Source organism: Narcine bancroftii, chromosome 7 (genome assembly GCF_036971445.1).
Source record: "Narcine bancroftii isolate sNarBan1 chromosome 7, sNarBan1.hap1, whole genome shotgun sequence".
Taxonomy (NCBI): domain Eukaryota; kingdom Metazoa; phylum Chordata; class Chondrichthyes; order Torpediniformes; family Narcinidae; genus Narcine; species Narcine bancroftii.
In genome coordinates, this window is record NC_091475.1 from 167,504,688 (window position 1) to 167,518,509 (window position 13,822).

The window sequence follows — 13,822 nt, forward strand, 5'->3', positions numbered from 1 at the left end:
GGAGTACACCTATGTTTGTAATCAGTGAGGAGGAGATGCTGTTTCCAATTTGGGCTAAGCACTCATCCTTGGAGTACACCTATGTTTGTAATCAGTGAGGAGGAGATGCTGTTTCCAATTTGGGCTAAGCACTCATCCTTGGAGTACACCTATGTTTGTAATCAGTGAGGAGGAGATGCTGTTTCCAATTTGGGCTAAGCACTCATCCTTGGAGTACACCTATGTTTGTAATCAGTGAGGAGGAGATGCTGTTTCCAATTTGGGCTAAGCACTCATCCTTGGAGTACACCTATGTTTGTAATCAGTGAGGAGGAGATGCTGTTTCCAATTTGGGCTAAGCACTCATCCTTGGAGTACACCTATGTTTGTAATCAGTGAGGAGGAGATGCTGTTTCCAATTTGGGCCAAGCACTCATCCTTGGAGTACACCTATGTTTGTAATCAGTGAGGAGGAGATGCTGTTTCCAATTTGGGCCAAGCACTCATCCTTGGAGTACACCTATGTTTGTAATCAGTGAGGAGGAGATGCTGTTTCCAATTTGGGCCAAGCACTCATCCTTGGAGTACACCTACATTTGTAATCAGTGAGGAGGAGATGCTGTTTCCAATTTGTACTGACTCTGGTCTTCTGATGAGAAAGTCAAGGATCAGATTGCGAGGGGGGGGGGGGCTGAGGGGGAGTGTGGGATACAGATGCAGTTTGGAAGTGCTCATGGGGCCACTACATATGTTATGAATGGGAGGGTCCAAAGGAATATTGTGGAACAGAAGGAGGTACAAGTCTAAAGATCCTTGAAGGTGGTAGCTTATGTCGATAATATAATTAAGAAAGCATCAGGGGTGTTGGTTTTCATCAGTTAGGCTATGGAATTATTATAAATCACTGATCAGACCTCAAATAGTAGTTCTGATCACCACACAAGAGGAATGATGTGATAGTACTGGAGATGCTACAGAGGAGATTCAATAGGATGTTGCCTGGGATGAAGTGATTCACTTACTGGAAAGGCCATATCTGAAATGGAGATTAAAAAGGATCCAATTGAATAGCTAAAATTTTGAGGGATATAGACTATAGAAAACTTCCCAATATCAGAGATAGATGAAAATAGAGGGCACAGATTTAGGTTAAGGGAGAAAAAATTTAGATGGGTTATGAGGGGAATGTTTTTCACCTGGGGAGTGGTGAGTACTTGGAAAACACTGCATAAGAGAATGGTGGAAGCAAAGTTGCTAACAGGATTTAAGTAGTGTTTATATGAACACTTGGATTACTCTGACACAGAGGCTATGGGCCATGTGTTGAAAGGTGGCATTGATACAGATGAGAGCTGTTAGTTGTTGTGGACATGGTGGCCAAATGGTCAATGTTCATGCCGTGTGATTCTATTACCAGGAACCCATGACTCTTTCTCAGTCTGACTCCCCACACTTTTGAATAAAGGGTGGAGTTAACCTGTAAGAGGTGTTTAATATTATATGCTATTAGCTTAAAATCTAATTTGACTTCTTGGAAAATGATTAATAATTTATCAATATCTAATATTAAGCCATTGTTTCTTCCTACTTGTATATGTCACCAGTTTAGGACGATATTAACAATATCAAAGATCTTGCACAAAACAAAAGTATTTATAAAGAGAATTGTTTGTAAATTGTAAAACACCTTATCTAATTTTATTTTGTACTTGCAGTTCTTTCCTTTTGTTAAACTATTTAATAATGTTCAAAGGAAACCAGAAAGAGTTAATAAATATTAGTAATTTATTATAAATATAACTTTTAATTGTCAATGCATTAAATGTGTTTATTAGTAATGTTAAATTTTGTTTTTTAAAAGGATTGGGTTGTGTTTGGACAAGTGAATGTTGAAGCATTAGTTGAAGAAAATCTCCAAACGGTACAAGACTGGGAGAAGAATTTCAAGGCTCTCAAAGGAAGAGGAAAAGATTCTGAGAGGCTTCCAAGGTTAAATTATTGGCTTTACAAACAGATATTTTTATTTAAAAAAAAAAAGTAATTATATCATAATATGAGAGAAAGAGCCATCGAAAGTGCAATTGACAATAAAATTTGTCATTTACGGCTTTATTGACTGCTTGCTTCATGTTGCATTTATCAATTCTGAAATGAATGGTTATCACAGGAATGAACATAAAATGTAGACCACAACCTCTTGATTATTATGAATGCTAAGTTGTCAAGACATTTATTCAATAGTCAGGATTGGGCAAGTTTTAGATATCATTTTTTTCCCTTCGAGTCACAATCAGTGAAGGCAGAGAAGTTCTCCTTTTGCAGAATGTGGGTCATCAGGGAAGCCAGCAGTATCCCTGATAACTTCATCTGTGAGAAGTGCATCCAGCTGCAGTTCCTGACAAGCTGAGTTGAGGAATTGGAGCTGGAGTTGGATGAGCCCTGAATCATTTGGGAGGCAGAGGGGGTGATAAACGGGTGTCACAGGGACGCTATCATACCTCGGAGGCAGAAGGAGGATAGGTGGGTGACAGTCTGAAGAGGGAAAGGGAACAGGAAGGTAGTGCATGGCAGCCCTGTGGCCATTCCCCTCATTAATGGGTACCGTTGAGGGGAATGACTTACTAGGGACAAGCCACACTGATCAGGTCTCTGGCATGGATTCAGGTCCTGTAGTTAAGAAGGGAAGGGAGGAAAAGAGGTGAGCTGTAGTAATAGGGTATTCCACAGCTATGAGGTTCTGTGGAAGAGTTGAGTGTCCTGGATGGTATGTTGCCTCCATGGTGCCAGGGTCTGAGATACCTCAGATCGAGTTCACTGTATTCTCAGTGGGGAGGTTGAGAAGCCAAATGCCATGGTCCATATAGGGTCCAATCCTGTGGGTTGTAAGGGTGAGGAGGTCCTTCAAGAAGAGTTCCAGGAGTTGTGTTCTCAGGATTGCTACCCATGCCACGTTCTAGAGAGGTTAGAAATTGGAGTATAATGCAGCTTAACACTTGGCTAAAGACATGGCGCTAGAGGGAGGGCTTCAGGATTCTGGATCATTGGGCTCTCTTCCAGGGAGGATGGGACCTGTTCCGACGGATGGTTTGTATCTGAACTGGAGGGGACTAATACCCTTGTGGGAAGATTTGCTAGTACTGCTCCAGTGAGTTTAAACTAGATTTGCAGTTGGATGAGAACCAGAGTGCCAGAGCAGATAGAGGAGTGGAGGAGAGAAAAGATGATGTAAAAATTGCATGCTCTGTTAGAAGTCAAAGGGTTGGACATGGTGGAAATGTTCTCAGGTGCATCTATTTCAATGAAATGAGTATTGTTGGAAAGACAGACAAGCTTAGAGTGTGGATTGTCACATGTAATTATGACATTGTGGCCATTAATGAAGCCTGGCTTCAGGAAGGGCAGGACTGGCAGCTCAATGTTCAGGGCTTCTGTTGCTTTAGACATGGTAAAACGGGGGGATGAAAGGGGGAGGAGTGGCATTGCTCATCAAGGAAAGTATCACAGCTGTGTGCAGGCAGTACAGACCAGAGGGCTCATCTACTGAGGCTATATGGGTGGAGCTGAGGAACGGGAAAGATATGACCACACTCATAGGGTTGTATTATAGACACACAAATCTGTTGAGAGATAGCATACAGTTGCTAGACACATAAGATTGTGATGTTAGAAGATTTTAATTTTTCACATATTGACTGGACTCCCACACTGAAAAAGGGCTGGATGGCTTGGAGTTTGTCAAATGTGCTCAATTAAGTTTTCTAAATTAATATATAGAGGTACCAACTGAGTGCAATACTGGATCTCTGATTGAGGAACGAGACCGGACATGTGACAGAAGTATGTGTAGAGGAACATTTTAGGTCCAGAGATCATAATGCGATTAGTTTCAAGTTAATTATGGAGAAGAATAGGGCTGGGACTGGAGTTGAGATTCTAAATTGGAGAAAGGGTAATTTTGATGAAACGAGAAAGGATCTAAAATGCATGGATTGGGATGTTTTTGGGCAAGGATGTGTGAGGTAAGTGGAGAACCTTAATAGGTGAAATTTTGAGAGTAGAGTTTGTATGTTCTTGTCAGGCTTAAAGGAAAGGTTAGCAGGCATTGGGAACTTTGATCATCAAGGAATATTGAGGATCTGGTTCAGAAGAAGAGAGAGTGCATAGCAGATATAGGCAAAATGGACAAATGACGGACTTCAGGAATATAAAAAATGCAAGAAAATTCTCAAGAAAAATATCAGGAAGGTGAAAAGAAGGCAAGGTGGCTTTGGCAGACAATGTGAAGGAAAATCCTAAGAATTTCTACAGGTATATTAAGAGCAAAAGGATAGTAAGGGGCAAAATTGGTCCCCTTAAAGATCAGAGTGGCCAGCTTTGTATGTATTTAAAAGAGATGGGGGAAATCTTAATTTTTTTCACCAGTTTGCACTCAAGAAATGGGCACAGAGTCATGGGAAGTAAGGAAAACAAGCAGGAGGAGGAAATGTCTGTCTTAAAGCAAATAAGGATGGATTAATCCACAGGTGTAAGGTAAAACATCATGAGATGGGAATGTGTAAGGAGTTACAGGGAGTGTTTGGGAGATGGACAGGGCTGTAACAAGATGTGAATGCATCCTTGTACTTACAAGATAAGAGAGACATTGATGGATTGAGAGGCAGGAAGCTAGCAGTGAAAGGATAGCAACAGTTTTAGTCATTGGACAAGTAATGATATGATGATGTTCTAAGCACATATCCAAGGGTATAAAAAATCACCATTTTGCTGATAACGGCAGAATGCATTCTCCGACTAACATGGTTAGTCGCAAGTGTTACAATCCGGTAATAAAGAACAAAGAACCCTGATTTCGACTCAGCCTGGTGTTTGTCTCACTCATTCATGAACAAAGCAGACCTAACACAGGGCATGGCAATATTCCCTCAGACCTTGAAGAAGGCTAGTGTAGAAATTGCAGGGGCTCTGGCAGAAATATTTAAAATGTCCTTAGTCAAGTGTATGGTGCTGGAGGATTGGCGGGTAGCTCGCTTTGTTTTATTGTGTAAAAAGGCTCCAAATGTAAACCTGGAAATCATAGGCCCATGAGCCTGATGTCAGTAGTAGGTAAATTATTGGAAGGTGTCCTCAGAGATTGGATGTACAGTTATTGGGATAGCCAGGAACTGATTAGGGATAGTCAACATGGCTTTGTGCTTGGTAGGCCATGTTTAACCAATCTTATAGAGTTTATTGAAGTTACCAGGGATATTAGCAAAGGAAAGGCTGTGGATATTGTCTATATGAACTTTAGTAAGGCCTTTGACAAGGTCCCACATGGGAGCTTAGTCAGGAAGGCTCAGATGCTAGATATTCATGGTGAAGTAGTGAATTGGATTCAACAATAGCTGGACAGGAGAAGCCTGAGAGTTGTGGTGGATGATTGCTTCTTAGACTGGAGGCCTGTGACTAGTGGTGCGCCTCAGGGATCGGTGTTGGAACCATTGTTGTTTGTCACCTATGTCAATGATCTGGATGATAATATGGCAAATTGGATCAACATGTTTGCAGATGACACTAAGATTGGAGGCATTGTGGACAGTGAAGAAGGGTTTCAAAGCTTGAAGAGGGATCTGACCACCTAGAAAAATTGGCTGAAAAATGACAGATGGAATTTAATGCAGACAAATGAGAGTTGTTGCACTTTGGAAGGACAAACCAAGAAAGGAAATACATGGTAAATGGTAGGGCACTGAGGAGTGTAGTAGAACAGAGGGATCTGGGAATAGAGATACATAATTCATTGACAGTTGTGTCACAGGTGGATAGGGTTATAAAGAGAGCTTTTGGAATATTGGCCTTCATAAATCAAGGTATTGAGTTTTGGAGTTGGGATGTTAGGGTAAAGTTGTGTAAGACATTGGTGGAGCCGAATTTGAATTGTGTGCAGTTTTGGTCACCTAACTATAGGAAATATATCAATAAGATAGAAAGAATGCAGAGAAGATTAACTAGGATGTTGCCGGGACTTTAGGAACTGAGTTACAGGAAAAAGTTTATTCCCTGGAGTGTAGAAGAATGAGAGGAGATTTGATGGATGTATTTAAAATTATGAGTGGGGGATAGACAGTAGGTAAGGCATTTTTCACTGAGGGTAGTGTGAGATACAAACCAGTGGACATGGTTAAGGTTGAAAGGGGAAAGGTTTACGGGAACATGATGTGACAGATTATGTTGTGTTTGTATTGTGTGTTTTTTTTAATATATATACACAATTGGGGCAGGTTTTTTAGTGTTAAATACTGGAGCTCTGCTCAAGCCAGATGGGGCAGCTCCTGGGGGCCTTTGCAAAAACTTCGGGGAGTGCCCAAGAGACTTCATTAATGGATTGTTGTTTTGAAAAGCAACAGATGAAAGAGATCTGAGGAGTAATTCGGTTCCACAGGCTGTCTGAGAGTGCAGATTGTCTTGTCTAAGAGAGTCAGGTGATTTGCTGCAAGCAAAGAGGGAGTCAAACAGGCTTTCCTCTGAGAGAGGGAGAGAGAATTCACTTCTGCAGTTCCACAGTCAGCATTAACAGCTGGGGCTGGAACAGGACAAGCTGGAAAGCTTGTAGAAAAACCCCATTTGGAAGACGGGTTGTGATTGCTTAGTTCAGCCTGGTCAAAGACCTTGTGGTCCATGCAAGAGGAGAGGACTTGAAATAAGAGAAACAAAAAGGAACTCTGTGGTGACCTGAAAGAAAGAGGTTATCATCTGGATTACCTTGATGGGGCAAGTTTCTTCAGCATTATACTCATGTGGCTGATTAAAAGGGATCAGTGTCCAGGAGCAACAGATCTCTCTCTGAAAGCTGACAAGAACCTTCCTGAGTGTAACCATTTACTTTTCAATCACCAAAGCCTGGTGAACTTGATAAATGTTAAATTCTGATCACAGTATAAGAATTGCCTGCAACCAGTGAACTTGGAGGAATGAGAAGTGAGATTTGATTGTGAATCAAAGAACTTTTCTGAACTTACACACACATTACATAAACATGTAAGTTAATAGTAATAAGTTAAAGTTTGGTCCTGTTTTTATGTTTAAAGATAATTAAAAGCAACTTTTGTTTAAGTAACCATTTGTCTTGGTGAATATCTATTGCTGCTGAGTTTTGGGGTCCTCTGGGCTTGTAACAATGAGGAAGAACTTCTTCACACAGAGAGTGGAGGGATTGTGGAATGAGCTGCCAGTTGAAGTGGTGAATGTTAGATCAATTTTCACATTTATGAGGAATTTGGACAGGTACATGGTTGGGAGAGATATGAAGGGCTATGGATTGGGTGCAGGTTAGTGGGACTAGGCAAAAAAAAAATGTTTGGCACAGATTAGAAGGTCTAAAGGGGCCTGTTTCTGTACTGTAATGTTGTATGGTTCATCAAATGAAATGAATGCTGGATAGAAATTTGTTTCTTGGAGATAATAGAAAAAGTGCCTTATTGCATAATTAAAAGTAAATTGAATGCAGGAAATAAATGTGGTGTAAAAGCAATTTGGAGAGTTTTGCTTTAGCCACCCTATCTTGTCCAAATCCCCTTGTTTCTTTTAAATTAAGTGAAATGTCCTTGTTGAAGTTGGGAGATCAGTGGAATTGGAGACAAATCACCTCACCTTGGCCAAAACCTTGTGATGTAACATGGGATATCTGTCTTTCTATTAAATTAATTCTCTGTTTATAGTTGCAGAAAAAAACCCATATATCAGCAAAGATATGCTTATGTTCATCAGAGATTGATGTATTTTTGGATGTTTATAAAGATGGAAATTTTTTTTGATATTAGAGATTGATACATTTTTAGCTATTATGAAGAGATATAGGGTTATTGCTGGGAAAGTGGCATTGATTTGACAGATTGGCCATGACTGAAAGATGCAATTGGCAAGCAGGAGAGGCCGAATGCTTTTTCTTCTACTCTTTAATGTTCTTCTGACAGCAGATATTGCAAGTTTATTAAACTATTAAGTGACTACCACTTTATTGGACAAATTAAGTCAATGTGGCTAGATGTCATTGTAAATTTTGCTATACTCCTTTAATAACTGCTGAAATTGGACTAAAAGTTTGTATAACATGTCAATGAATCAGTTAGATTAGGGCATATTTATAATTTTATCCTAATTTTGTGACTGAAGTGAAAGTGACAAAAGATTTTTCAAATCTTGTAGTGTCATGAAAGTGGATTGTATTACAATTAACTGTAACCCAGTGAAAGCCGTGATTGACGACCTTATTCAGATGCTGTTTGACGCCTTGCTTCAGTCATTAAGGAAGTCTATACAAGGTAATAACATTTAAAGCTTGTTAGATGCAACTATAGTTTGGTTTAATATGTTGAGGTCTGTCAAATTTATTCATTTTTTTTAAATTCCTGGACCACGGGCATCACTGTCAAGGCCAAATTTCAAAAAAATACCCCAGTTATCTTTAGCAATATTGTGGTGTGCCATCTTAGAGTCAAAGGTTTCTACAGCATGAAAATGGGTTCTTCAGACCAACTTGTCCAGCTGACCAAGCTTGTCTTGCTGAATCTTCCTGAACTTGTCAGTGTTGTGAAACAGTTAATTTGAAGTTCTGTAGAATTGATTGAAAATTGAACCATGACCTGCATATCTCCAGCTTATAAAGAAGTGAATAGAAATCTAGATCCATCTGGAAAATATCAAAATGGTGCAATATGAAGTTCACAATGAACCATCACTGGGGCCACAAGATTGGTGGTCAGATTCCTTTGGAAATTAAATTTGTTTTGCACGATCAGCCACTGAGGCAAACTACTTGGAATTTAGTTTAACATACTTCTTGACCAATTGAAATTCTGACCCTATATTTCTGTGCTAATATAGTGCAGCTAGTGAAAATCACAAATTCTGTATTAAACCTAAGGGATCAATTTGATCAGGATATTTTGTAACCATTGCTTATTCATCTTGTTTTTACTTGTAACATTGTTTTTCAGCAAATATCCATGAGATTGACTGTTTTGTAAGTGATGCAATGGAATTATTATCAAAAAGACCTGAAACAGTGGAAGAAATTGGAGATGCAAATTCAAAACATATGGAGATTACTTCCAAGAAACCTCAGGTAAGAATCATTTATTATAAAAGGCAAATTATATAATTATTTAAAAAAAAAAACTTTGAAAAGTAATACTTAAATTCTTAATTTTTTAGATATTCATAAGATTATTAATCAGAAGACAGAGTAAAGTAGTATGTTTTAATATTAAACATGGAGATATTCTTTGATAACTACAAATTTACATATTTTATACATAATTGCATTTTAACCAGGGCTCTGTTTTGTTTTAGTATTTTTAAAATATTTAAAATATCCATTGCTGGTCTTACTGAGTGGAAGTGAAATCAAGTTGGAATGTATGAGCAATTAAACCGAGCACATTGGGTCAGAATTTACTATCAAAATAGCTCATAATATGGTACAGCAGCTTCAGATGAGGTCTGGATTGCAGCTAAACTCAAATCTGAGTCTGCCTGTGCTCTTCCATCACAAAAAAGTCTTGAGATGCTTTGTATAGTGTCTTATTGTGATATTGCTGCCATGGACACAAATCAGACGCACCACAACATATTGAATTGCTTCAATCTAAGTACCATTTTAATTATATAAGTAAGATAGGTCATATAAACGCAAGGAAACCTTTTAGCTTCATGTGTCTGCTTTACCAGCAAATAAGATCGTGGATGATCTTTTGCCTCAGCATCTTTTCCAGTGTTATTCCTATATTGCTTTGATTCTCATAACATCTAAAAGCTATGTATTGGTGATGTTAATTCCTATCAAATAATCTCTTCACTGAAATTTAAGTGCTAGATCACATGGATCTCATTATTTCACTTTAAAAAATTTTATTGGAGATTTGTAAGTGTTATTTAAAGTTGAAATATTTTGAATATTTTGTTTTGATGTTTTCCAGTCTCTTATATAAAATGATTTTCTGTACCTGATTTAATATTTCTGTACAATTCTAATTTATATTTCCTTATTTGTCCCAGACCTTCAATCTGATTGGTCATGAATCTAGGTGAATATGTGCTGGTGACTTTCTGTTGTTGACCCATATTCGGCTTCACCGTCAGTAACTTGCAATGTTAAAAAAAAAATTAAAAAAAAATTAAAACTAACTGGTGTGAGTGATTCTAAAGATAGGGAGCAACAAATTAGGACTCAGTGTATCTGTCAGTTTTATTTTTGATAACAAGTGATTCCTGAATAACAGGAACTCCTTCTGGTATAATTTAAGGGTTAAAGATGTTAAAGAAATAGAATGCACTTAGAGTTGATTCATAATTTATCCATATTTAATTTATTTGAACCAAATATCATGGTAGAAGCCCATTCTGGCCATTTTTTAAAGCCCTGGCACCCAATTATGCTCAATTAATCTACCAACTCCATATGTTTTATGAGGGTGAGTGAAAACTGGAGTATCTAGAAAAAACCCACATAAGTCATTGGAGAACGTACAAAATCTCCTTACAGACAGCATTGGAGTCAAACCTAGGATGCTGGTGCTATAATAGTGTTGTGATAACTGTGTTGCCTATGATGCCTTTGCGGGTTATGTCTCTAATAAGTATTTTATAATTAATTTGAATTTTATAATTTCTATAAGGTTTTACCACTATTTCAAGATGCTGAAGATAAAAATAAGTTGCTGCGCTCTGTAGCAGGTGGTGGTCTTGACACTCTTAGCAGCCTTAGAGCAAAATGGGACAAGTTTCAACTCATGATGGAAAGCCATCAGCTTATGGTGAATGAACAGGTAAGACCATGGCATTTTCCACAGAGCAATGTAGTGCAGAACTGGAAAATTGAAATAAAACCGGAAATGCTGAAAATAATCAGCAGGTTACACATTAAGATAGGAACTGAAACAGTAATTCTATGGCCAAAGAAGCTTAATCAGAACTGGAGATTTACAATTTTTAGCATTCCAAGGGGAGGAAATATAAGGAAGGACAAAGACTATGGTCTGAAAAAATGTGGAATGCAGCAGAGGTTAAGAGACAAAAGGGATGATGGAAAAAAGAAAAGTCGTAATAGTGGAACAAAGGAAAAAGATGATCATGTTGAAATGAAAACTCTTGATTGAACTGTTGAATTCTCTATTCACTGGAAAGCTAGTAATAAGTTTAGACAAAAATTAGATTCTTTTCTTTGCACTGAACATGATCAGCATGTAGAAAGTCAAGGACAGGCACATGTAACAGAGAGTGACTGGCAGCCTGAAGCTCAATGTTATCCTTGCTGGCCACAAATGTTCACAAAGAAATCATCAATTATGAATGTGGTGCTTTTGGTGTAGATGAGACCAAATTGTGAGTGGCAAAATCAAATCTGAATGTATGAGTAAATTGCTGTTTCATCCAGAAGGAACATTTGGGAATCTGGATGCTGTGAAGGGTCAAGGTGAGGTGGCAGGGACTGCTGCATCTCCTGCTATTTTGTGGGAAGTTTATGGTGATTGTACATTTTTTGTGGAGGGAACTGTTGCTACAGAATGCTGGAACTGTAAAAGATTCGTATAATCCTGGCAACATGCTGGAGTGGTCAGAATATGTAGAGGATGAAGACTGCATTTACTTTCTGCTTTATCTTAAGAATCACTTAAAAAAGTCAGCATGTACTGTCTTTTATCCTGTGTTTCTCTTGTCAATTAAAAACTTGTACTGACCAGGGATTTAGGGAGAGGAGAATAATTGTCTTTATGCTGAGATCATTGTTGTTGATTTTACCAGACCATGCAATTCCCATGCAACTTATTTTTTAAATAGATCAATGACACAGGGAGCTGGTCCCTAATAAGTGTAGATAGGGAAGTTGGACCATTCTGGACTATTCAAGTCTTGACCACCGTCTATTTGTTGGCAACTAAAATCTGAGGTAGCTGACCTTAAGCATGCTAAATTGATGCTATTAGGTACAGCGCAGTCTTCATATCAGAAAGACTTTGACATTGTAGAATGTTTGACAGCTCTTCGGCTTGTACTCATTGGAATTTAGGAGAATGAGGGGCAAACTCTTTGAAACATTTAAAATGTTGAAAGGCATGGACAGAGTAGATGTAGAAAGGTGGTTTCACATGGTGGGAGAGTTCAGGGTAAGAGGGCACAACTTCAGGATTGAAGGGCATCCACTTAGAACAGAGATGCGGATAAATTTCTTTAGTGAAAGGGTGTTAAATCTGTGGAATTAGTTGCCACCGGTAGTTGTGGATGTCAAATCATTGAATGTATTCAATGCAGAGATTGATAGGTTCTTGATTAGCCAAGTATTAAAGGCAAGACAGTGGGGCTGAGTGGGAGAATGGATCAGCTCATGATTGAATGATGGGGCAACCTTAATGGGCTGAATATGCAACAAAGATGCAATGAAGCTATACAAGGAGACTCTATGTTGGGATCTATTTTAACTGGAACTGTTGAAAGCTTATATTCTGCATGTTAGGGTGACTTCTCTAGTGATAGTGTAATTAACAACTTTTTGTAGCAACCTGGGACAGAGTAAATAATGAGGCAAGTACATATTCTTTTTTAGTGGATGAGATGGAAGAAAGACATTTAATGAGTCCGCACCCACGACATGTTTTCAATGTATGAAAATTACAATGTATGAATGTTATTTTGCTTTCTGAAATCTGGAAAAATCCGAAATTCGGAAAACAGTGTCCCCCAAGGGTTCTGGATAAAGGATTGTGTACCTGTAATAACTGCTGGAGTAATGTTGGTCTCCTCATTGATGCACTTGCATTCTGATAAAGCTACAAATACTCTGACCTGCAGCCGTCAAGTGAGGAAGTCATGTGACACCAGATTAGCTCTGCCTTAGAGTTCTGTACAATGACTGAAAAGAGAAGTAGCAGGAAGATTAGCCTTCCTCAACATCACTGCAATCATCAAGACATGTCTGTAGAGTCTTGACAATGATCTTGGAGACAAGAATCAAAGATTAGTGAATTTACCATCTTGCTGAAAGGGAAGCAGAATAAACGATAGGACATCATCAAGTTATCTTGGAAAACTCCACCTTGCTTCGCTCCACATTTTCTGGCTTATACATGAGGTCCAAAGCAAACTGGAGTTTTGCACTCAAATGCACGTGACAGCCTTTATGATTACTTTTTATTATCATGTGAATGTTTTTATTTTGATATTTTTCATTTTTATTGCCTTGTTTGGATTTAGTTTAAAACAATTGGAGTACACTTCTGCAGCTTTGACCTTAATGTATTTACTCCCGTAGATCGAAATCATGAAAGCAAATGTCGAATCCCATGTAAAGATGTATGTCCAACAACTCGAGAAGTTTGAAGCTCGCTGGAATCAGTTAAAGCCAAGCGATGATGTTATTGAGAGTGGAACCAGGAACATTCTCAATAAATGTGTTGAATGCATAAAGGAAAAGAGAATTGAATTTGATGAACTGGAGACGACTAGAACAAAATTGATGTATGTTTTTTTTAAATTAATCTGGAAAGTAACATTGCATTGCAAAATTAAGTCCTTACCAGATAATGCTGAAATTTCTAAAACATTTATTAAAGAAAACCTTGAAATTTAAAGCAAACAGGGTTGAGGGTGCCACAAACAAGATATGATTAATTGAGTGATAGATCCAAGAAATTCACTTTTTACTGTGTTAAATGGTTCCATTGAGTTCTTTCAAAATTTTTTCTGAGACTGGACTTTGAAATGATATGATAGCTAAATATTAAGATGTCTTACTTTAATTAGTTTGGGATAATAGAAATTGTTATTAAAAAATGAATATCTATAGTATATATTAAAGTAACCCAGAAAT

At 38.1% G+C, this 13,822-nt stretch overlaps 1 protein-coding gene across 9 annotated transcripts in view; it reads left to right on the forward strand.

Moving 5' to 3' along the window:
- The window catches only part of dync2h1 (dynein cytoplasmic 2 heavy chain 1), a 509,574-nt gene that overhangs the window by 68,186 nt on the left and 427,566 nt on the right, over positions 1 to 13,822 (forward strand). For all 9 annotated transcript variants that reach the window (XR_011342189.1, XM_069891176.1, XM_069891173.1 and 6 more), the window contains 5 exons: positions 1,841 to 1,968; positions 8,164 to 8,279; positions 8,955 to 9,082; positions 10,635 to 10,784; positions 13,265 to 13,470. Coding sequence is in view for 8 of the 9 variants with exons in the window: in XM_069891176.1 (XP_069747277.1) it covers positions 1,841 to 1,968; positions 8,164 to 8,279; positions 8,955 to 9,082; positions 10,635 to 10,784; positions 13,265 to 13,470 (728 nt within the window). In the remaining variant the exon portion in view is untranslated. The remainder of the gene's footprint in view (positions 1 to 1,840; positions 1,969 to 8,163; positions 8,280 to 8,954; positions 9,083 to 10,634; positions 10,785 to 13,264; positions 13,471 to 13,822) is intronic.